The sequence below is a fragment of the Thamnophis elegans genome, chromosome 2 (assembly GCF_009769535.1).
Source record: "Thamnophis elegans isolate rThaEle1 chromosome 2, rThaEle1.pri, whole genome shotgun sequence".
Lineage (NCBI taxonomy): Eukaryota > Metazoa > Chordata > Lepidosauria > Squamata > Colubridae > Thamnophis > Thamnophis elegans.
The window spans coordinates 154951443-154975378 of NC_045542.1; the positions used below are offsets into that span (position 1 = coordinate 154951443).

Genomic DNA, 23936 nt, shown 5'->3' on the forward strand with positions numbered 1-23936 from the left:
AAGGGACCTTGGAGGTCTTCTAGTCCAGCGCCCTGTTCAAGCAGGAGACTCTCTACTGTTTCAGGCAGGTGACTGTCTAGTCTTTTTAAAAATCTCCAGGGATGAAGCAGGCAAGCTGTTCCACTGGTTAATTGTCCTCCCTGTTAGGAAGTTCCTCCTCAATTCCAAATTGCGTTTTTCTTTTATTAGTTTCCATCGTTTCTTGTCCTGCCCTCTGGTACTTTGGAAAATAAATTGACCCTCTCTTCTTTGCGGCAGCCTGGAATAATACTGGAATACTTCAATTTAATTTAATGGAAGGAGTTTTCCAATATTAAGAGCTATTCAGCTCTACAATCCCATTATTATCTTGAGTGGTCCAACCATTTTCCCTAACAGTTGAGACTGAGCACCTATACCACTCCAGACCCTGCTGGATTCTAATCCCCATCATCCTTGATATTCACTGCCTGAGGTGAATGATAGTGAAAATACAGCAACAACTGGAGAGGCCAAGTTTCCCCACTTCAGCTCTCCGGGAAGAATTTGCAAAGGCAGGAAAAGAGAAAACATCCTTGGCGTGAAATTCTTCCACATGGTTTGGCTTCAGATTGAAAACTTTTAATAGCCTTCTTTTGAACATGAACGAGAGATCAGAAGCCGGGGATTGTATTTAAAAAAGGGGTATAGAAGAGGGGTGTCAAACTCAAGGCCCGTGGGCTGAATGCGGCACGCAGTGTACTTATATCTGGCCTGTGGGGCTGCCCTGGAGACAGTGAAAAACCGCACCCCCCTCCGGTGTCTCTGCCAGCCAAAAGGGGCTCCTGAGCTCCGTTTTTGGCTGCGACAGCCTCCTGCAATCCTATGTCAGCCAAAATGGAACTCCGGAGGGTTATTGCGCCCTGGCAGAGGGCTGCAGGAGGCCATTGCAGCCTAAAATAGAGCTCAGGACCTTGTTTTGTCTGGCAGGGCACTCAGCCACCACAGGTGCCCCCACGAGTGACATTGATCTGGCCATACCCACCCCAGCCACGCCCCCCCCGGCCCCTCAAGGTCAAACACAATCCTGATGTGGCCCTCAACGAAACTGAGTTTGACACCTCTGGTACAGAAGCAGCACCTCAGGGAGACTGCTAATTTAGCTCCCTGACAGGCTACTTTTCAGTGAGCATGGAGATTTGGAATTGTTTTATGGAAAAACTCTCCTGCTAGGAACAGTTTTACCACATCTATTATTCCTAAGAGTTAAGGCCACTGTTCCCTTGCCACAGGCATTTGGGCCTAGTGAGAACGGATATTGTACTACTGTGTATTGCCCAATACACAGCTTTTCCCTGGGATGAGCTCTTTAATACTTCATCCTGCACTGAACCTTCACAAGATTTATTCCTGAGTGGGTTCAGCAGGCAGGACTGTGAGGTTTCCAGGTGGTAACCTCGTGCAAGGAAGGAAGGAGGAAGCCCCCGCACTCTGTGTGTTAATCACTGTTCGCTCCTGCATTGGTTCGCTTGGGTTTAAGAAAACCAGGTCCTGAACTGAGGATTCTTCAACAGTCTGAGAGTACAGGCTCAGTCCGTTGTGGGTCCTGCTGTGTCGAACAAGGTGTGATCTGCGGTTGAAACTTTTCCCACAGTCCGTGCAACAGTACGGCTTTTCTCCTGTGTGAATTCTTTTGTGCCGAGTGAAATGAGACTGCCAGTTGAAGCTCTTTCCACATTCGGAACATTTAAACAGTTTGTCCTCCTTCTGGAAAAGCGAGGGGTCACTGCAATTTTTCTCGCGGTCCACGCAGGAAATTGATTGGCCTCCCGAAAGGGCCACCTGGTGTGGGTTCATTATGCTTTTAAACAACGGGCTACGAGTGTAGCTGGTCTCTCTGTCCAGACATTGAAACAGGGGCTCCTCTGCCTGAGTGCCTTCTTGTGGATTGACTCCAGTGATTAGGAGTGAACAATGGCCGTAACTGGTCTCGCTGTTGGGCCATTCATGCAGCTGGTCACCTACGTGGGTGGGCCTGCTGGGGTTCAGCCCCGCAATGAAGATCGAACTGTGGCTGTAGTCTTTTTCACTTTCTGAGCCCGAATACGCCTGTCCCTCTGCGTGGGTCTGCTGGTGGGGACTCAGCCCTGCAATAAAGAGTGAGCTGCTGTCATAGACTCTCCTGATTTGTAGCCCTCCACGTGGCAGGTCAGCTAAGTGGGTTGCTTCGTGAGTGCTGAGGTGTGATTTGCGATTGAAGCACTTCCCGCAGGCCGAGCATTTGTACGGTTTCTCTCCGGTGTGGATCCTTTCGTGCCGCAGGAGTTCGGAAGTCTGGCTGAAACTTTTCCCACAGCCCGAGCAGGAGTAGGGCTTCTCTCCCGTGTGGACCCTTTCATGCCGCATCAGTTTCGCCGCCTGGTTGAAACTTTTCCCACAGCTCAAACAGTTGTGGGATTTCGCTGCTTGGTGAGCGGTCTCGTGCCGGATCAGGTTGGATCGGAGGCTAAAGATTCTCCCGCACTCCCCACATCCATAGAGTTCCTTCTCCGCGTGGGTCCTCTGATGCCGGTTGAGTTTGGATTTCTCGATGAAGCTTTTCTCGCACTTGCCGCACTTATACGGGCGTTCCCCAGTGTGGGTCCGCTTGTGCGTCACCAGATGCGACTTCCAATTGAAGCTTTCCCCACAAATGGGGCAGATGAACGGCGTCTCTCCGGTGTGCAGCCGTTTGTGCGCCAGAAGGGATGAGCTTTGGGTGAAGCATTTTCCGCAGTCCGCGCAGGAGTAAGGTTTCTCCCCCGTGTGGATGTTCTCATGCCGAATGAGGGTTGAGGCATGGCTGAAGCTTTTCCCACAATCCGAGCATTTGTACGGCCTCTCTCCGGTGTGGGTGATCCCATGTCGGATGAGGTCGGACCTGAAACTGAAGCTCTTTCCACAGTCAAGACAATTGTAGGGCTTTTGTCCCGAGTGGGTCCTCTGATGACGGTTGCGATTCGACCTTTCGGTGAAGCTTTTCCCGCAGTGGACGCACTTATAGGGCTTCTCGCCCGTGTGGATCCGCTTATGGGCCAGGAGGTTGGACGCCTGAGCGAACGTCTTCCCACATTCATTACAGGTTCTTGGGATCTTGGATCTGCGCCTTGTCTTTCCAGATGCACCCTGGCCCGGAGGCTGGGGGACCTGGGTGTAAGCTGCAGAGCTATCTCTTCTCTTTGCTAAATGGTATTGCCGCTGCCTCTCTGGGTTGAGATGCTTCACTGTTGGCTCTCCTTCCTCAAAAAACAAGGAAACCACTTTGCCCGCCGCGCCCGGGGATGTTCCAGTTTGTTGATTTTGGTTATAGTTTTGCCCTAACACATCTTCCTTCTTCTCATGGATCTGCCCACCACCTGCTAAATAAAAAGAAACAAACAATTGGTATAAGAATATAGTCTCAGCAGGCTGGAAAAGAAAATCCTTCAAGAGGAGTTAATTTTAGCTAACCTGTTTCTACAAATGTTATATTTCAGGATATGTCCTTGGTCCCCAAAGCATTTACCATGTGGGTTAGATTTCTTAGAACAGTCACACTGATTTTCTAAGATTGGATATTCTAGTTTTTTCACTGAGGGGGGCGGTGGTGCTCTCTTGAGGTTGGTGGTTTTTGTTTTTTTGCACATGTGAAAATAGTTACAGACCCCTCACATCCTGGTCATAAATTGTTTCAACTCCTATCCTCAAAACGACGCTATAGAGCACTGCACACCAGAACGACTAGACACAACAGCTTTTTCCCGAATGCCATCACTCTGCTAAACAAATAATTCCCTCAACACTGTCAAACTATTTACTAAGTCTGCATTACTATTAGTCTTCTCATTGTTCCTCTCACCTATCTCCTCCCACTTATGACTGCAGGACTGTAACTTTGTTGCTTGTAACCTTATGATTTGAATTGTTTCCTAATATGATTTGATTGCTTATTTGGACCCTATGACTGTCATTATGTTGTACCTTATGATTCTTGACAAATGTATCTTATATTATATGTACACTGAGAGAATATGCACCAAAGACAAATTTCTTTTGTGTCCAATCACACTTGGCCACTAAAGAACTCTATTCTATTCTATTTCTATTCCATCCTATTCATTACTAAAACTACGTAACATTAGTGTTTTTCATTCCACCTTTTATAGGTATTGCCAGTAGTAACTTTCATCCTGTTTTTCAGTTCCCCAAAAATCTGGCATGTTGGTCCCATAATAGATCTGTCAAAAGTTTAAATAAGGAGCAGATAATGAGCAATTCGGTAGTTCAATGTTTCTCAAGTTCTGCTATGTTAAGATATGTGGACTTCAATTCCCAGAATTCTCCAGCCAGCATGAGCTAGCTGGGGAATTCTGGGAACTGAGGTCCACGCATCTTAAAGTGGCCACGGCTGAAAAAGACTGTTCTAAAGTATTTCTAGTTAGTACCACCTACCATTCTCCTGCATGCCACTTTCGTAGAGACTCCTTTGATTTATATCCGACATCAGGTCTTGATCCTCTGGAAAATACATAGCAACTTCTTTGAAATTCACTGGCATCTGAAAGACAAATCAAGTCCATTCAATCTTTGCACCATGTCTCATGTTAAGATCCACCTGCCTCTAAAAGATTACGGCCATGGTTACAGAAGCATGAAATTTCAGAAGCTGTAGTTGCTTCATAAGTCTTTGAAAAACCTGAATCTGTTCTCAGGTCTGGCATTCAACTGTATTTTGGATTTTGCAAATCACCAACATTTCTTGAAGAGGAGCAGATGAAAACCAGTGATTCCCAAACTTTGCCTCCATTCCCCAAAATCTTTTTATCAGTCTTATCAAATTTTGAGGCCTAATTGTAAGATCCTTCCTTCAGCACCGCCATAACTTTCAATGGTCATTGAATGAATGGTCATCACTCAAGGACTAACTGTGTAATAAAAAAAGGTATCATTGAATGATCTTTATAGAGCCGAGGTGGCACAGTGGTTAAGGTGCAATAATGCAGGCCACTTCAGCTGACTGGGATCTGCAGTTCAGCGGTTCAAATCTCACTGGCTCAAGTCAGCCTTCCATCCTTCCGAGGTGGGTGAAATGAGGACCCAGACTGTGGGGCAAGTTGCTGACTCAATTTGCTAAAAAATCTGTAAACCGCTTAGAGAGGGCTGAAAGCCCTATGAAGTGGTATATAAGTCTAATAAATAAATAAATAAATAAATAAACAAACAAATAAATAAATGTCATTTCAATAGATTGCCATGTTTGGGAAAAGCACCTTGGGGATTACCCCTGGCAATTTCATGAATGTTCATCCCAATAGGAATATTCTGGGAAATTTTTGAATGTTGTTTAATGTCAGGGTTCCAAGTAACACCCATAACGAAAGAAGACTCCAAGGCCTGAGGTTCCTCAAAGTTCCACTTTTATTAGAGATGTCATATTGGCACATCTGGGAAAACCCGAATCTGAAAGCTTCCAGGTTTTCCCCACCCAAAGGAAAGTCCAAGCCCCTGCCCAGCATCCACATGTCCATCACATGGTCCAATCAATCAGTCATGCCACTCCAGGTGCAGGGCAAGATGTCCTTCACTCTCTGAGGAAGGAATGTTACTATGACTATATCTATCCCACTCCATATATTCCCCCAGCATTAAATGTGGCAGGTGTGAATGTAAAAGATGGCTTCCATTTACTACACTTTAAGTCAATTTCAATATCCCTATCATGATGGGGAAATGGTTTGAGTCATTACCCAAGAAAAAACCACATTTACCTTATTTTGAGTAATTTACTCACATGTGGGAAGCACTGCTAGTCACTAGTGAGCCAGAAGTCAGGAGATTGTGAATTCAGGTCCCGCCTTAGGCATTAAGGCAGGCTGGGTTTGGGCCAACCACTAGGAGACAGTGAATTCTAGTGCCGTGTTTGCCACTTTCAGTTATTTATCAAAATAATAAAGGTGAAATGTGAATAAATAATCATCGTCATCATCCCTCACAGAAGTACCCTAGCAACTCCACTGTACATTTTTTCTTCTAATTATTTCAGTGAAATGTAGTCAATTGAAATAACAATACAGTAATCATAATACAATAAAATGTAACTACAGTATAAAGTTATTAAAAGGAATGTAAAAGGAAAACCCCTGTGTATTTCTAATAGAGAACAAACACAAACTTTTAATTTATTAAATGTAGCTCACACTGTTGCGTTTTTTCTCATCCCTCTGATTTTTGTTTTTTTTCAGAACTCAGTGATGCTCCTTTGTGTACGCAGATGATGTCATTTTGAATGCATAAATATCTACATTTAGAGCTTGAATGACCAATGCAACAGTCCTGGTATTTGGGATTAGTGCTATAGATAACAATCTACCAAAATAAACAAAAATAAGAGAAGGAAACCTCCTATTTCAGCAAGGATGACATCCCTGTAGCTATGCTGTAAACATTCCATCTTCATTCATTTAAAGTCTGTGTGCAATTGTGTCAGTTCCCAAAATAGCTATGGAATACAGGTAGTCCTTGACTTACGGCAGTTCACTTAGTGACCGTCTATGGAGATTCTCAGTCATCCAGGTCATAGATGTCCCAAAGGTGCTTTTTTTCAAGAGGCAAGTGGACTTTCTTGTTTTTTTTCTTTGAAGACGTTTCACTTCTTATCCAAGCAGCTTCTTCAGCTCTGACTGAAGGTAGGGCTGAATAAAAAGCGAAACTTCTTCAAAGAAAACAAGAAAGTCCAGTTGCCTCTTGAAAAAGTACTTTTGCGTCATTTAGCGACTGCTCGAAGTTACGACAGCTCTAAAAAAATGACTTATGACCATTTTTTTTAACATTTACAGCAGTTGCAGCATTCCTGTGGTTACATGATCAAAATTCAGACATTTGGCAACTAGCTCATATTTATGATGATTTCAGTGTCCTGGGGTCACGTGGGATCCCCTTTGGCGACCTTCTGACAAGCAAAGTCAATGAGGGAAACCTGATTCACTTAACAACTATGTTTATAGTAATTCACTTAACATCTGGGGCAATCAAAGTTGTAAAAAACAAGGCAAAACTCACTTCACAACTGTTTTAACAACAGAAATTTTGGTCTTAATTGTGGTTGTAAGTCAAGGGCCACCTGTATTTAGTATTTCACCTGCTCAGAAGTTCACCAAGAAAAAAATCGAACATATGAGGGAGGTTTCTGACCATTTGCCTAAAAATGAGGCCTGGTAACACACTTTGACTGACAAAACTCACACTTCCTTGTACTAGTTTTTCAAAACTACAAAACAAATCTCGCACTCACACTTACGACCATTGTAATACCCCCACTGTTCATGTGTGATCACAATTCAAGCATCTGGCATCAAAGCTTGCATTTATGACTTGCTGCAACCTGCTGCGGTCCAGATATCGCAATTTGCAACTTTCTAGCTATTGTCACCCAACACTGGATTCACTTAACGACCAAATAAATTGCCTAACCGCAGCGATCCACTTTACAACCATGGTAAAATAGTCATAAAGTCAGATCCACCAGTCATGGGATACTCAGCTTACGATCATCTTAAGTTATGATGGAAATTCTGGTTCAGATTTGTCCATGGAGATTCTCAGTCATCCAGGTCACAGTTGCCACAAAAGTGCTTTTTAAAGAGGCAACTTTAAGAGTTTTTAAAGAGTGCTTTTTAAAGAGGCAACTAGAAAGCCCAGTTGTTTCTTGAAAAAAAAAACAATCATTTGGGTCTGGTTCAGATTGTGGTTGTAAATTGTTAACATTACCTGCATTTTTTGCATGAGAAAATTAGGCCCATGTTTTTTTTTGGGGGGGGGAGAGAAGTTTCTATAAATAAAAGCAGCTGCCACCAACTGGGGGTCCCTGGACCACTGGTGAGAAAATTTTGGTAGTCTGCAGAAAAATTATTTGCATTTTTTATTGCACTAAATACTATTTATCATTTTAAAAATTCATATTAGTGGTCTGCAGGATTTAAAATTATGAATTTAATGGTCCCTGAGGCCTGAAAGATTGGTAACCCCTGAATAAGAGCAGCCCACAGCAAACCATGCAACTACTACCCTAATTAATTCGGCATCGAAGATTAATCCACCCAACTGGCCAACATCTGCATGATTTATAATGCCGCGTCGTTGCAGACATGCAACCATCCTGGGATTTCACAAGAGGCTGCCAAATTCCAGAACAAAGCTGACACGGGTCTTTGCGATTAAAAAAAAAACTTTAATAAAAGCGAATTTGCGCTTCTGAATCCAAATCCTCAAGAGGGCAAAGGAGGCGGAGAAGGCATTGCAAGCGAAGGAGGAGGCTGATGGGCTATAAAGTCCTGTCCTCGTTTTAGAACCAAGACACCTGCCCAGAGACTACAATGCCCATTCTCCAAAAGGGCTGCAGAGGATAGGGGAGGAAAAAAGGAGGAGAAAGCGCCCTGCCAGGGGTGAATATTCGGGGGTGGGAGGATTGGCTTTGTTTCCCCTGGCCCAAATCCACGCGGGGAACAGGATCGAATCCCGGGACACAACAACAACCAAATCCAGAACCAAACCCCGATTCGCCATCGTTCGCCTAGGAACGCAAACTACTTTTTTGCAAAATCGGCTTGTTGCATTACAATTTTTAAAATTGGAAGAGGGGGGATTGACTCTCTTATCCCCCCCCCCCATGAAGGCGCAGGGGCTTCGTGCGGAGGACACCCCTCCCCCGCTTCGCTTCCAGGCATTCCAACCTCTTGCAAAGTGACTTTTTTTTGAGGGGGGGGGAGAGTGGAAAGGGTGAAAGTCCATACCTCGCACGCGGGGATTCCCACTTCGCAGCGCTCCGCCAGGCGATTCGGCGGCAGGAGACGGGCCCGGGCAGGGCTGGGCGAATAAACAGAGCGGGGGAAGAAGAAGAAGAAGAAAGGGAAGCGGAGGGGGAGGGAATAAAGGAGGGGGAAGCTCTTATTATGATAGGGCGGGCGGGCGCCGCCTCTTCGGCCCCGGGCATGCTCGCGCGCCGCCGCCGAAGCTCGCGCGCTTTTTCTTTGCCCACAGTTGGCCCTTTGGTGTTGTTTTGATCACGTGTTTTCCTCCCCCTCCCCCGCCTCCTCTTCCCGGGTCGTTTCCCCCCCCCCCCGCCAGTGTATTTGCATTCGCGGGAGGGGAGGGGGGGAGAATGAATGGGAAACAAATACATCCTTCGATCGCGCATTCCTTTTAGGATCATTCTTACTACGGATAACTCCTTCGTTGCTTTTACCAAGTGTGTTTTCTTTTAACAGGTTACCCAATGCTTGAATCTCTCTCTCCATCCATCCATCCATCTATCCATTTCCCCTCTCCCCATCCATCCATCCATTATCTCTCCACTGAAGGAAGTTAGCACGCACCCCTTTACTAGAAAAATGAAATATCCTAGAAAATATTTAAAAAGGCAGAATATTATATTTCCTGGATGAGAAATGGACAAAACATGTTTTAGGCAGGACTCACTCTTAGTAGCCCCACCACCACCACCACCACCATCTTTGTCAATGGACCATTAAGGCCTGAGTCAGCCTATTCTACATAACAAAGATCTACCCCCTTCAGGCAGAGCCATTTCATTGCCCTTCATTGCACCACCAACCAAGTTTTAACCTAACTTAGCACACAGACAACCTACAAAGCTAGCCATGACCTCTGAAGGCAACCAGCCAGCATACTCTTCCTGTGCCACAGGAAGTTCAAAGTCCAGAGAAGGCATAAAACCCAGGGACTCTCAGCATCTTTTCCCTTTTTTACCCAGGCATGTGATCCTGTCCACCATTAAAGCATCTTTCCAAACAGCCTCCATGTCTCTAGTATCTTTCTCCCCACTTGAAACTGAACCCAGATGGGCATTTCTTCCAACACCATCCATCCATCCATCCATCCATCCACCCACCCACCCCTCTCTATCTATCTATCTATTTTAGGAACACCCCTCTCACCAAAAGAATGAAATATTTTGGGAAATTTTAAAAAGGCAGGATAGAAAATTTTCCCTAAATGAGGAATGGAAAAAAAAACTTAAGGGAGACAGAAACCAGCCTTAATCTCTCTTCCGCAAGCAGAAACTGAGGAAGGCAGCTTTTAGAAATGCAGATTTGATAATCCATTCAGAAAGACTGAGCCAATCTATTCACAAACACCTTCAGGAATTAAGATGGGATTAAGAAAGGACAGGACAGGATCTTGACTCCATTAAGAAAAGTGGGAACAATACTGGTCCATTAAGAAAGGCAGGCTAGAAGCAAAATAGATAAGAGGGTAAAATCCATTAGAGATGCCTTACGAGATTAGGACTAAGGAACTATCTCGAGCCATTGCCAAACAAGTAAAACCAATGAAATACTAAAAACACACAAAGCAAGATAGCAAACAAATTCAGTAAATAAATTTCCACCGAATTGAGCTTCACCACTGGCAGCTTTCAAGAAGAGACTGAACTGCCATCTGTCAAAAATGGTGCAGGGTCTCCTGCTTGGGTTGGGGGTTGGACTAGATGACCCATAATGTCCCTTCCAAACTGTAAGCACCTGTGCGGTGCTGGAGACTGCGGTGATATTGAGTTATACAGGCTCTCTTCCTCACTCCTTGCCGTTCTAGTCTTCCCCCGCAAGAAGCCCCGTCTCGCCCCATCCCTCGCTTTCGTAAACGCCGAAGGGGTTAAACAGAGCGAGCGGCCAATCCTAGACAGGACCAGACGGGCAAAGATCTGAGAGGTGGAGAAAAGTGCCAAGAGAGAGAGAAGGGGGGGACGAGAGAGAGCGCGCGCTTTTTCCTGTGTTGCATCCACACTGCTTGAAGTTTTGGATCTGGCTTGCGCGATCTTGCAGAATCCTGGGCTTTGCAGATCCGGCCATGGCGAGGTTGCAAGCAGCGGGTGAGTTGGAGGGAAAAGGAAAGGGGTGAAAGAGAGTAAAATACATGGGAGGAACGAGGAAAGAAGCGAGCGAGGTCGCAAAAAATGTGTAAATAAATATTAAGAGGCGTAAATCTCTCGGCGGAATCCGGGGGTCTTCCTTTGCAGCGCGGCCCCAGCGATGCTGAATGAATGCAGAAAAATTAATGCATTAAATAGCAGTAGACTTAGACTTATATACCGCTTCATAGGCCTTTCAGGCCTCTCTAAGCGGTTTACAGAGAGTCAGCATATTGCCCCCAACAATCTGGGTCCTCATTTTACCCACCTCGGAAGGATGGAAGGCTGAGTCAACCCTGAGCCGGTGAGATTTGAACCGCTGACCTGCTGATCTAGCAGTAGCCTGCAGTGCTGCATTTAACCACTGCGCCACCTTGGCTTAAAAAGGGCTCGAGTTTGCCTAATCCACAATTTTCTTTCATATGCACGGATTGATTGATTGATTGATTGATAGATGTTGGGTGCGGGGGAAGATTTTTCCTCGGTCAGTTTTCCGATGTTAAGTTGGCATTCACTGCTGAAGAATTGCATTGTTGAACGCAGGTCAGACTACTGACTCTAGAAACCCGAGGATTAAAAAAATATCTGCTATTATTATTGTTGTTGTTATTATTATTATTGAAACTCAGTCAACTGAACATTCAATAAATACCATTGACTGGTGTTAATGGTTGATAAGGGTTACTGCCAGTGTCCTAGGTATCAACCAAGTAACTTCTTAAAATATACAATGTTCTGAATTATTATTATTGTTGTTGTCATTATCGTTATCATTACCATTATCATTATTATTATTAGTCTCACTGTCATCCAGATCTTCTATTATTACCATTTTCAGAGGGCCCCCATCCACTGTACTATAGACAAAACACATTCACTTGACTGAAATGGTATAGGGGCTCCTGCTTGAGCAGAGGGTTGGACTAGAAGACCTCCAAAGTCCCTCCCAATTCTGTTATTCCAAGCAAAAGCATTTTGCAACAATCTCTTCACCCCCTTGCAACTACGCATTCCTTACCTCTAAATACCTTTTTGGCACAGCTGTTATTCAGAGCAGGCAAAGGCCTGAAATTACCTGGTAACATTCCTGGGGTGGGGAGAATGAAGTGGGCAGGGCAATGAGGCAAAGTGGGTGGAGCCATGCCATCTATGATTGCAAGACTTTTATTTTCCCAGGATTTGGGTGGAGGTTGGTAGGGGTGCTTTTAATGCGAGTTTTTAAAAGTTATCCATTGCACAGGTTTTCTGTCTCAATATCAGGATTCCATTGGAGAATGGCTTACGTGAGAGAGCTGATGAAACCATTCCCTTCAGAAATATTTTGCCTTGCAAAGTGTTTGAATTAAATATTTAAGACGTTGTAAAACTTAGTACATTTTTGTATCAGTTTAATACAGGGGTGTCAAACTTGATTTCATTGAGGGCTGCATTAAGGTTGTGTTTTACCTCGGAGGGGAGATGTATGGCTGAGGTGGGCGTGGTCATAGTGGGCGTGGCTGGGGTGGGCGTGGCTATGGTGGGCATTTGACACAGGCTCAAGATGCATTTTTTCCCCTTCTTTCTTTCCACAGTTCTTTACTATAACCATTTTCCTATCTCTTTTTCCAGATATTACTGGCGAACATTTATTAACTTATTTTTCATACTCCACTAAACTTTTTATTTCTAAATTTGTACCCCATTGTTTAATAGTAAATTGCTTTTCCGGGCAGAAAACTTATTTATACCATTATATTTTTATTATTCAACTAATAATAAAAATACAATAGCATAAATAACATGATAATATAAGATCTAGCAGCCGAGGTAAAATTCCAGGTTAGTAAATAGAAATGTTTTGGCCAGCAGCAGCACTGCAGGATTTGATATTTCCATGGTAGTCCCGCGGGCCAGATTTAAGCACCCCATGGGCTGGATCCGGCCGGTGGGCCTTGAGTTTGACACCCCTGGTTTAATCCTTTTTTTCTTGTGGAAGAAACTAGAAACTATCACAGAGAACAATCAAGAACTTCCTGATTCTCCTCTCCCAAAGAATATCATGCTGTTGACTCATTGAGCCATATATTTTCTTTTGACCAGAATTCCCTGGATGTAATAATAAAAGTGGAACAAGGAGAGGAGCAGTGGCTGTCAGGAAACGCGGAACAAGAAAGGGTAGCATTGCTCTCACCTCGCCAAGAAAGGGAAACTACAGTGGATAACACTCCAGGTAAGAAGGAAAGTCCAGAAAGTCTCAAATCATTACAAATCTTCTCCCTCATTGCAAAGGCAACAGTCTCTTGAAGAAATAAACAAAGAGGCAAGAAGATAGCAACAGCCATTGCACTTATATTTCTATACTGCTTCACAATGCTCTAAGCGGTTTACAGAGTCAGTATATTTGCCCCCTACAATCTGGGTCCTCATTTTACCCACCTCGGAAGGATGGAAGGCTGAGTCAACCTTGAACTGGTCAGAATCGAACGCCTGGCAATGAGTTAACCTGCAATACTGCACTCCACCCACTGCGCCATCAAGGATTTTTTGGAAGATCTGACTCTATATAAGCACTGCAAAACTCCATGGGGTTGCCAGTTGAATGGCCAGAATATTTTTCCCCAGTTCCAAGGAAGCCTATAAACAAATCAGAACAGGAGGAAGATAAAACTCTTGTGTGATATGTACAAAGTAGTTTGCTGCCGAACACAAACAGGTAGTAGTCCTTGAGTTACGACCACAATTGAGCCCAACATTTATGTGGCTAAGTGAAACGTTTGTTAAGTAAGTTTTGCCCCGTTTTATGATTTTGTCATTGTATTTGTTCAGTTGGTAAGCACCCAGATTGTGGTCATGTTGACTGTGGAGGTGCTTGGATGTCTACAACTCCAAGGACTGGTCCCTACCCCTATTCCTTCAGCACCATCATAACTTCAAACAGCCGCTGAATGAATGGTCATAGGTCAAGGACTACCTGCGCATAACAAGATGTCAGGGGGGGAAATGTTACAAGGTTGGCAATAAGGCAATCAAAGGAGAGCCACTTTTGACTTTGGCCAATGTCTGATCACTGCAATTGTCTCATTTCTCGGAGCAGTTTCCTGCTGTGATAATAAAGAAGGAGGAACAGGAAGGTTGTTGGATGCTGTATTGCCAGGTTTCTGAAGGAAACGGGGCCTTCCCATATGTTCACTCAGGTAAGAATTTTTATTTCACAAGACCACTAGATATTGAACTAACACATCATTATGACCTCAGGTAAAGAAATATCACCTTCCAAGATTGCAGTAGCAAAAATTATAATAGAGAAGCAATCCAACAGTTTTTACTGGATTTCCCTTCCAGTGCTTGGGGTAAAAATTGCTTTTATTACTGCCTGCCTTATTGTCACTGTGAATTGAGATCAAGATTGAAGATTCAAATTGACATTTGAAATCAGAGAACAAAAAGATAAACAATTTTGTAAAATAATGGGATTTATTTTATCAATGGTTAGATTAAATAAAATATGGAAATGAAATATGCTAGAGAATCTTACAATACAAGGATAATGGAATGATACAGATATAAAGATGTACTACCATCAGATGGATTTAGGATGATGTAATGAAATGCCATAATATAAATTAATTCAAAATTCAGAATATCTCGCATAAAATGAAGTAATAATATAGTCAAATAAATGATTAATAATGATAATAATGTCTACATATATACTAGATTGATAATATGAGATTTTATATAAATTGTAAGTGAGGACTATGGAGAGGATGCACAAAAGTTTTGTAACCAACCGACACACTGCATGTAACTGGAAGATGGTTTTATGTTTCGTTTGTGTTTGTTTGTCTAAAAAATAAAAATTCTATTAAAAACAAAGATTGAAGGAATACTTTCTAGCAATGGCTGCCTGTAATGGCTGTTGGAACTAGCAAATAATACATGTTTAGACAAGCTTTATAATGAGTTATTCTAAAATTATTATTCTATCTATTTGGATCCCAGATATTCACAAATTGTATTGTTTTCTATTTGCTTCCTAGCAAGTTTCTAATTTGGCTACATTCTTAATTTGATTTTTGTACCCAAACTCATTATTTGTCAACTGTAGAGGTGATATTATTACATGTTGGTATTAGACGTTTCACCTCGAGAGAAGAACTATAAGACTGAGCAGCCTAATTTTCAACTTCTGCAATTAGTAGAGAAACATAATTCTATTTGTCGCTATCACAGGGTAGATTTTTAATGTTGTACACTGCCGGAGTCACATTAAATTTGTTTAATTAAATAAATACATAGGCATACTTCATACTTGAGGAGGATGGCTGAAGTTTTCGACTCAGTGATGTGAACTTGGGAAATAGAAACACCCGACTGTAGACCATGAAAAAAATGTGCAGGTAGTCCTCAACTTACAACAGTTCATTTAATGACTGTTCAAGGTTAACAACAGCACTGAAAAAAGCGACTAATTGGTCATCGCACGAACAACCATATTAGCATCATGTGATCAACACTCAGGTGCTTGGCAACTGGCATGTACTTAAAATGGCGGCCATGTCGTGTGTGGGGGAGTGTCACGTGACCACCATTTGTGAGAGGCTCCATACCGGCGAGAAACCCTATCAATGTGCAGGCTGTGGGAAACAGTTCCTTCGAAGATTGCATCTTCTCATCAATTATAATAATAACAAAAATAATAATATTGTATTTTTTGGAGTAAAAGACGCACCTTTTTCCCTCAAAAAAGAGAGTGACAATGTGAGTGCGTCTTATACATTGAATACAGCATTTTGGCCTACCGAACCCCCCCCCCCTTGCAAAAATGGACGTGCATAGCCTGCTCGCAATGATGCTAGCACCTGTGTGAGGACTCATGTAGCTACACTTGCGTGAGTGGGATATGGGCGCATTAGCCAGCAACTCATGCGGCCCGATGGCCAACAGGCCATGTTTGGTAGTGGGCCATGACCCACAGATTGGTGACTCCTGCACTAGATAACATAGGAATGGCCTAGATCAGGCATGTCAAATGTGAGTCGTTTTTCCCCCCCTTTAACAATGTCCTGCAGGAGCAGGGTTGGATTAAATGACCTCCAGGTCCCTTCCAGCCCTGGATTATCCTTTGAAGCTGCGTCTAATGCCAGGGTTGTAGTCCTTCCTTCCTCTCCTTTTTCCCTCCCTTCCTTTTTCTTTATTTTTCTTCCTTCCTTCCTTCCTTCCTTCCTTCCTTCCTTCCTTCCTTCCTTCCTTCCTTTCTCAGCACCCTCCCACCCCCATTTTTGTCATAGCAGGCTTCAGGAAAGCCCACTTGGAGCAAAAATGGACTCCCACCCCAACCCCACGTTTCCGGAAAATCTGTAATTTTAAAAAAATGCGCAAAAAGGAAAAGTTCCAAAGACCAGCTGTGTGACGTGCGATCATCAGAACTTTTTTAAAAAAACTTTGTTTAGCATTTTTTTACTACCAGTTCTGCGAACTAGTAGCATTTTTTACTACTGGTTTGGGTGAACCAGCCCGAACTGGTAGCATTTCAACCCTGGTACTAATGCGTTATTTTTGCAATTTCTGGATCCATCACAGAGCTTATCCTTCATTCTGAATTTGGGGCACGGTTTTAACACCTGCATCAGTTACTTTTGTTTTGGCTACACCTTTTATTTATTTAATTTCTCAGAAAGAAAACAAAAGGGATGCTAGAAGTTCAGTTACCCACATGGGATGTTAGAGAAAATTTGCAAATGATAACATTTTGTTTTGGTGGACTCCAGATATTGAGACAGCTGATGGAGGAAGAAGGAACGGAGCAAAGAGAAATTTTGGTAATGGAGGGATTCCTGTCATTTGTAATCGGGTTACAACTATTAAATTAACTAAATAAAATTATTAGCCATTTTCAGATACTGCTTACTGTACAATGCCACATTCAGTATTTTACTTGCAGGACAGTGGGGAACCTGTAAAAAAACAGCCTGATTGAATTCATCCTCCAAATCCTTTTGTTGAAGAGAATCTAATCCATATTGAGAAAAAGGTCGGAATGGACAAAGCCACCTTTGAGATACTGAACCAATTTTTCCTTTTCTTGATCTAGAGCAGCTTTGCCTTAAGGTTACACAATATCTCAACTTGACCTTTAATCTAACCGTGGCAACTTTAACATATATGGACTTCCAACTCCCAGAATTCTCCCAGCCAGTTGGCTGGGGGAATTCTGGGAGTTGAAGTCCACACATCTTAAAGCCACTGAGAGTGAGAAACATTGCTTTAATCCCATATTTAGAGATCAGTCAATGGCACCATTTCAGGAATGAAGTAGAAGTGGAATATATCTAGCCTGTTCATTCCATACTTTCAGCTCTCATGTTTGATGGGTTGCTAAAACCTTTGTTGTTAAGGTGATGAGTTTATTCTAAAATTAATAGGTTATTTTTATTTTTTGTCCCTGTAAGCCGCACCAAGGCTCTTATTATTGGGAGTCATAAATATTGTTGATGAATAAATGTAACATATTTAACATCATTAAAAGAACATATTTCTGGGTTTTATAGCTTGCGAGTTCTGAAGGATAGTTTTCCCACATACATCATCTTCTTTTAACAACCCCATAAGGGATTGCTAGCAGTGTTTTAATGACCGGATGCCCTTCTTGTCACCAAAGCAGAGTTTTGTTCAGCAGATATATTCTCATTGTGCCCAGAGAAAGAAATATCTGCCTCTATCTAGGATCAAACTCACAGCCTCCAGATTGTAAGGCAAGAGTTCTACCTTTAGACCACCGAACCACTCCAGTTTTCTCCTGTACCTTCAGATATATTTCAGGTATATTACTCCAAAATTTCCAGCTGTCAAACAATATTTTTAAGTGAATGGTTGCAATTTAGGAGAGGGAGCAGTGACACTTTTGGAAAAATTAAGCATTATCGGATTCCACGATAATCGTTTAATTCCAGTTCTTGGAAGAGTGTTTCTCAACCTCAGCAATTTTAAGATGTGTGGTGTTCAACTCCCAGAATACACCAGTCTTAGAATTATACTATTCCAAGCCTACTAGGAAATTGTGTTGGAGCCTATTTCACCTGGCACAATTCTAAATACGACAATTAAAATCTCAAATTCGACAGCGTGTCGACAACACAACAATGGCAGAAGAATGTAACACAGGTAATCTTCGACGTACAAGTTCATTTAGTGACCGTTCAGTTACGACGGCACTGGAAAAAAAAAGACTTATAACTGTTTTTCAGTTTGTAGCAGCTCCCTAATCATGTGATCCAAATTCAGCTGCTTGGTAACTGGTTCATACTTATGACCGTTGCCACGTCCCGGGGTCATGTGACCACCGTTTGACAAATAAAATCAATGGGGTAGCCAGATTCACTTAATAAACCATGGGACAAACTTATCAAACGCAGTGATTCACTTAAAGGCAGCCAGATCATAAAATGAGGCAAACCTCACTTAACAAATGTCTCACTTAACAACAAATTTGGAGCTCCGTTGGTGTCATATGTCGAGGACTAGTTGCATAGTCACTCTGAATTTCCTTTTTCTTAATTTCAGCTCATTCTCTTGGTCCATGCTCAACTTGATTCTCCACCCATGCCTTTTAGATATGGATAGTCCTCGACTTACAACCCTATGTTTAGCAACCATACTTACAATGGCATTGAGGGAAGTCCTCACGTTTACGACCACTGCAGTATCCTCACGGTTACGTGATCAAAATTCGGAAGGCTGGTAACTGGCACACATTTACAAGAGTTGCAATGTCCTGGGGTCATGTGACCACCACTTACCCAGTTGGTTTCCGACAAGCAAAATCATCGGAGAAAGCTGAATTCGCTTCACGACTGTGTGACTCGCTTAACAACAGCAGTGATTCGCTTAACAACAATGGCAAAGGGGTCGTAAAATCAGGCATCCCTCATTAACAATCACTTTGCTTAGCAATGGTAATTCTGATCCTAATTGTAGTGTAAGACAAGCATTATCTATGTCTGTTGACCAGGGTGTCAAACCAGGGGTGAAATCCGGTTCGGTAGCAATGTGAGAGCGCGCAGAACCTTCCGCGCATGCGCAGAGTGTCAAAAACAGACGTGATGACATCTGGGTGGGTAGGCGCAGCCTGCTACAGAGCACCCCTGAAAAGGTAAGCAAATAGCAAGGAGGGGGGGAATCCGTTGTGCCACGCGATTTAGATTAGCTAGAAAGCAGGAAATCCTGCTTTCTAGCTAATATAAATCATGTTGCCACAGCTAATCATCAAAAAAACGGGTTCGCCCGAACCAATAGGATTTTTTTTTACTACCAGTTTGGGTGAACCAGTAACATTTTTACTACCGGTTTGGGCGAACCGGTCCAAACTGGTAGCATTTCACCCCTGTGTCATACTCAAGGCCCAGGGGCTGAATCTAGCACCCCAGGTGCTTACATCTGGCCCACGGGACTGCCCTGGAAACAGCCAAGGACCACCCTGCGGTGCCTCTGCCCATGAAAACAGAGCTTGGGAGGGCCGCGGCTGGCTGTCCCGTGCTCCATTTTTGCTGGAAGAGGGTTGCAGGATGCTGTCGCAGCCGAAAACAGAGCTTGGGAGCCCATTTTCACTGGCAGAGTACTCAGGCTACCACAGTTGCTCCCGACATGAGTGATGTCGAACTGTCCATGCCCTCTGCCCCCCCCCGCCAAGATCAAACACAACCCTGATGCAGCTCTCAATGAAATCGATTTTGACAGCCCTGCGTTACCATATTTCCCCTTAGTCTTAAGGAAGACTTGCAGCAAGGACATGGGAGTGCAAGAGAGGAGAGGGAAAAAGAAATCTAATTACATATGTGAAACTTCATATACCCTTCTAATCTAATTTTGGAAAGCCAGAATGACTCAGTCATCCATTTAAGCCACTGTGGTGCAGTGGTTAGAGTGCAATACTGCAGGCTACTTCTGCTAACTACCGGCTACCTGCAATTTGGCAGATCAAATCTCAGCAGGCTCAAGGTTGACTCAGCTTCCCATCCTTCTGAGGTCGGTAAAATGAGGACCCAGATTATTAGGGGCAATAGACTGACTCTGTAAACTCCTTAGAGAGGGCTATAAAAGCACTATGAAACGGTATATAAGTCTAAGTGCTATTGCTATCAAACAGGGATATCTGTCCTTCCAATAGGGACTATTATCCATGATGACATAGAAAACAACACTTAAATGTTTTTAAAAAGTACTTTTTATGGTTATTAATGCAGCCATTTCTTTTCTAAGTTTAGGTTCATAATTCTTTACAATCCATGTTTTATTTTTCCCATCACACACTCTCGTTTTATTTTCTGGGGAAAGAACAATTTCATACAGTTGACGTATCAACCCCACAATCCTCCACTCTATCCTTAACTGTTATAGACTGTTTTGCACATCCCCTCTCTATGCCATACACTGGCAGATCTCCATGGAGGAATAACATCACAATCACATTCCAGCAGGAGAATCTAATGTGTTTGCAATTCACTCAATATAATGCCTTTAAAACAGGGAATTCTGCGTTGACCTGTGGCCTATGCGTCAATCTCCATGTCACATGATGATGAAAAAGGGATTGGAAGGCAAGGAGAAACATCTCTCTAAGGCTGGGATGGGCAATTATGGGAACAGGTGAAATCCACCTGTGGACTTCAACTCCCAGAATTCTTGAGCCAGCATAAAATGGCTGTCTCAGGGATTCTGGGAGTTGAAGTCCACAGGTCCTAAAGTTGTCATAATTGTCCTCTCTGCTCTAAGGCTACCTAAAACCACAGAAATAGAAGAATTTCTCAGTGCACAGCTCTATGACTAGCCTACATTTATTCCAACAGCTTCCTTCAAGCAAGTGTACTGTGAAATCAGAAGACCTAGGAGTTCATCCCGGAAACTGGGCCTTGTCCACTAACCCAGGGTTGATGTTTTTTATTGTTTCTCCCCAGCATGGGTTCTCTCGTGTTTATTAAGAATCGTCCTGCGAATGAAGCCTTTCCCGCAATCGGAGCATTTGAAGGGTTTCTCGCCCGTGTGGGTCCTCTCGTGCACAATGAGACTCGAACTCTGGTTGAATCCTTTCCCGCAATCGGAGCATTTGTATGGCTTCTCCTCCGTATGGATCCGCTCGTGCCTGATAAGGCTCGATTTGTCGCTGAAGCTCTTCTCACAGGATGTACAGCTGTACGGCTTCTCCCCGGTGTGGATCCGCTCATGTTTAATCAGGCTGGACCTGTCACTGAAGCTTTTCCCGCAATCGGAGCACTTGTAAGGCTTCTCCCCCGTGTGCGTCCTCTCGTGGTTCGTCAGGTTGGACTTCCGGTTGAAGCTTTTCCCGCAGAACGAGCAATCGTAGGGCTTCTCCCCCGTGTGCGTCCCCTCGTGCCTGATCAAGTGTGACCGGCTGCTGAAGCTTTTCCCGCAGTCCGAGCACTTGAACGGCTTCACCCCCGTATGGATCCTTTCGTGAGTCAAAAGGTGAGATCGCCGCACGAAGCTTTTCCCGCAGCTGGAACACTTGTACGGTTTGTCCCCTCGGTGGGCTCGCTCATGTTTGTTAAGGCTCGACTTGTCGCTGAAAGGTCTCCGGCAGTGCGAGCAACTGTACGGTTTTTCCCCCGTGTGGATTCTCCGGTGTATGACGAGGCTTGAATTCTGATTGAAGCCTTTCCCGCAGTCCAGACACTTGAAGGGCTTCAAACCGGTGTGTTTCATCTCGTGAATCAGAAGGTTAGATTTCTGGACGAAGCCTTTCCCGCAAGTTGTGCAGCTGTAAGGTTTCTCTCCCCGGTGGATCCTCTCGTGAGCCAGGAGACTGGAGCTCTGAATAAATCTCTTCTCGCAGCCCGAGCATTTGTACAGTCTCTGTTCTCGGTGGATCCTTTCGTGCCGCACGAGGGTGGAGCTCTGGTTGAACCTTTTCCCACATTCCAAGCACTTGTAGGGTCTATACTCCGTGTGACTCCGCTCGTGCCTGATGAGGCTGGAGCTCTGGTTGAACCGCTTCCCACACGCCGAGCAGCTGTACGGCTTCTCCCCGGTGTGCTTCCGCTTGTGCCTGATGAGACTGGAACCATCGCTGAAGCTGTTGCCGCATTCAGAGCAACGGAATGGCTTCTCCCCCGTGTGGATTCTCTCGTGGGTACGAAGGTTGGACCGCTTCATGAAGCTTTTGGTGCAGCACGAGCACTTGTGGGGCTTCTCCGCCGTGTTTTGGTTTTCTTGTTTGACACGGTCGGCTTTGTCAGGGAAACGTCTCACACAGCCGGAGTAAAATGGTATTTCTCTCTGCAACATTTTGTCATGGACACCTATTGGGATAAACAAATAAATGCTCATTTTTAATCAAGCCAGGATTAGGTTTTCAACAGGGACATCTACCGGGGAGTGGGGAAAGGAGAATCAAAACGTTTGGGGGAGTTGTGACAGGATTTTGATCTTTTGATTGTCCTCGGACATCTCTTGGAGGACCACCTCAGTCTATATCTGGAGTAATTTTGTGGAAAGAAGATTGTTATGATCTTCCCAGGAGGTCCCAGTTTACGTAGATTGTGTTAAGCCATAATGTAGTTTGTGGCCCAGACCGTCTTTCTCCAGCCTGGCATCTCAGATCCTCTAAAAGCAGAAGGAACATAGAACCTGCTGGATCTCTTTCCCTCCCCCCCCTCTCCCTCCCTCCTTCTCTCCCTCCCTCCCTCCCCCCCCCTCTCTCTCTCTCACACACACACACACCACACACTTTGCGCCATGTTATTGTATCCAGATTGAGAATCTCTGCTCAGAAGCAACATCTTGCTTAATGCATGCTGGAAAGAGATTAAGTAGGAAAGCAAGTGGATTGAGAGGGGACATGACATTTCTTCTTTATTTGTTTAACCTACCTTTATTATTTTTATCAATAATTAAAGGTAGCAAAGATACCCAATACTCCTTCCTCCTTCTCATTTCCTCACAATAACAATAACACTAGGAGGTAGATTGGGCTCAGAGAGGGAGACTAATCAGGGTTTGGATTCAAAGATTTTAGCAACCGGTTCTCTGCCCAGTTGCTGCGTGGGTGTGGCCATGGTGGGTGTGGCCTAGTCAGCCTCCTGAACCATGGGGGAGGGGAGCATTTTTGTCGAGCCTCCGGGAGGGTGAAAACAGCCTCCTCTGGGCTCTGGAGGCCAGAAACATGCCCGCTTCCAGACTTCTGGGAGGCCCATTTTTCACTCTCCTCAGGCTCCGGAGAGTTTCCTTGAGGCTCCGGGAGGGCGAAAGCGGCTCCCCGGGCTCTGGAACTTCCAGGAGGCCTGTTTTTTGCCCTCCCAGAGCATGAGTGGAGACTCCTGGGAGGGCCAGAGTGGCCGGGGAGAGCCAGTCCTTGCAACTACCGGTTCTGCGAACCAGATGTAAAATTAGCATCCAGTTCGCCTGAACCGGTGCCAACCAGTTGAATCCCACCCCCGTGTCTGACCCAAAGTTACCCAGTCAGCTTTCATGCCTAAGAAGAGACTAGAACTCACTTTTTTCCTGGTGATTAATCCAAAGTCACCCAAATAGCTTTCATTCCTATGATAGGACTAAAATTCACTACCACCTGATTTCTAGCCTGCAACACTAGACCAAACTGACTCTTAGAAGGAATTTGCCGTAACAGACCTTTCTTCTTAGTGATAAAACTTAATGGAGCAAATTAATCACACTTACCTGATTGGACTGTTTTGAATGTCACACTTGTTTCTGAAACCTGGGGGCAGGGAACATACGGGATTTCTTCCTGTTCCAGCTTTATTATTACATCTGGAAGCTCTGACCAGAAGAAATGAGATACGACAGAAATGCTATTTTGATAACTGGCAGCGGAAGATATGTACAATTTTCTGGGCAAATCCCAGAACTTTATGCAGTAATTCAGAACAACTGTTTTCAAACCTGGCATTTTCCAGGTGTATTGGGACTTCAACTCCCAGAACTCCCTTTGCCCTGATCCCTTGGAATGCTGAGAACTGCAATGCCCACAGTTCTGGAGGACAATAAGCTGCCTTAGAGCAAGACTGTGAATACCAGC

At 44.1% G+C, this 23936-nt stretch overlaps 1 protein-coding gene and 1 long non-coding RNA gene across 2 annotated transcripts in view; one reads left to right on the top strand and one right to left on the bottom strand.

The window, feature by feature from the left end:
• Positions 1-197: 197 nt before the first annotated feature.
• The window catches only part of LOC116502414 (zinc finger protein 585A-like), a 31688-nt gene continuing 7949 nt past the window's right edge, over positions 198-23936 (bottom strand). Inside the window, exons 5-9 of the mRNA XM_032208310.1 lie at positions 23576-23677; positions 20823-22197; positions 8766-9000; positions 4429-4534; positions 198-3356 (exon numbers count right to left, since the gene is read on the bottom strand). Coding sequence (XP_032064201.1) covers positions 1363-3356; positions 4429-4534; positions 8766-9000; positions 20823-22197; positions 23576-23677 — 3812 coding nt within the window. The 3' untranslated portion in view covers positions 198-1362. The remainder of the gene's footprint in view (positions 3357-4428; positions 4535-8765; positions 9001-20822; positions 22198-23575; positions 23678-23936) is intronic.
• On the top strand, positions 10746-14531 carry LOC116504267. The gene is made up of 3 exons (XR_004254790.1): positions 10746-10864; positions 12983-13112; positions 13977-14531. It is a non-coding gene; the product is annotated as an uncharacterized LOC116504267 (long non-coding RNA).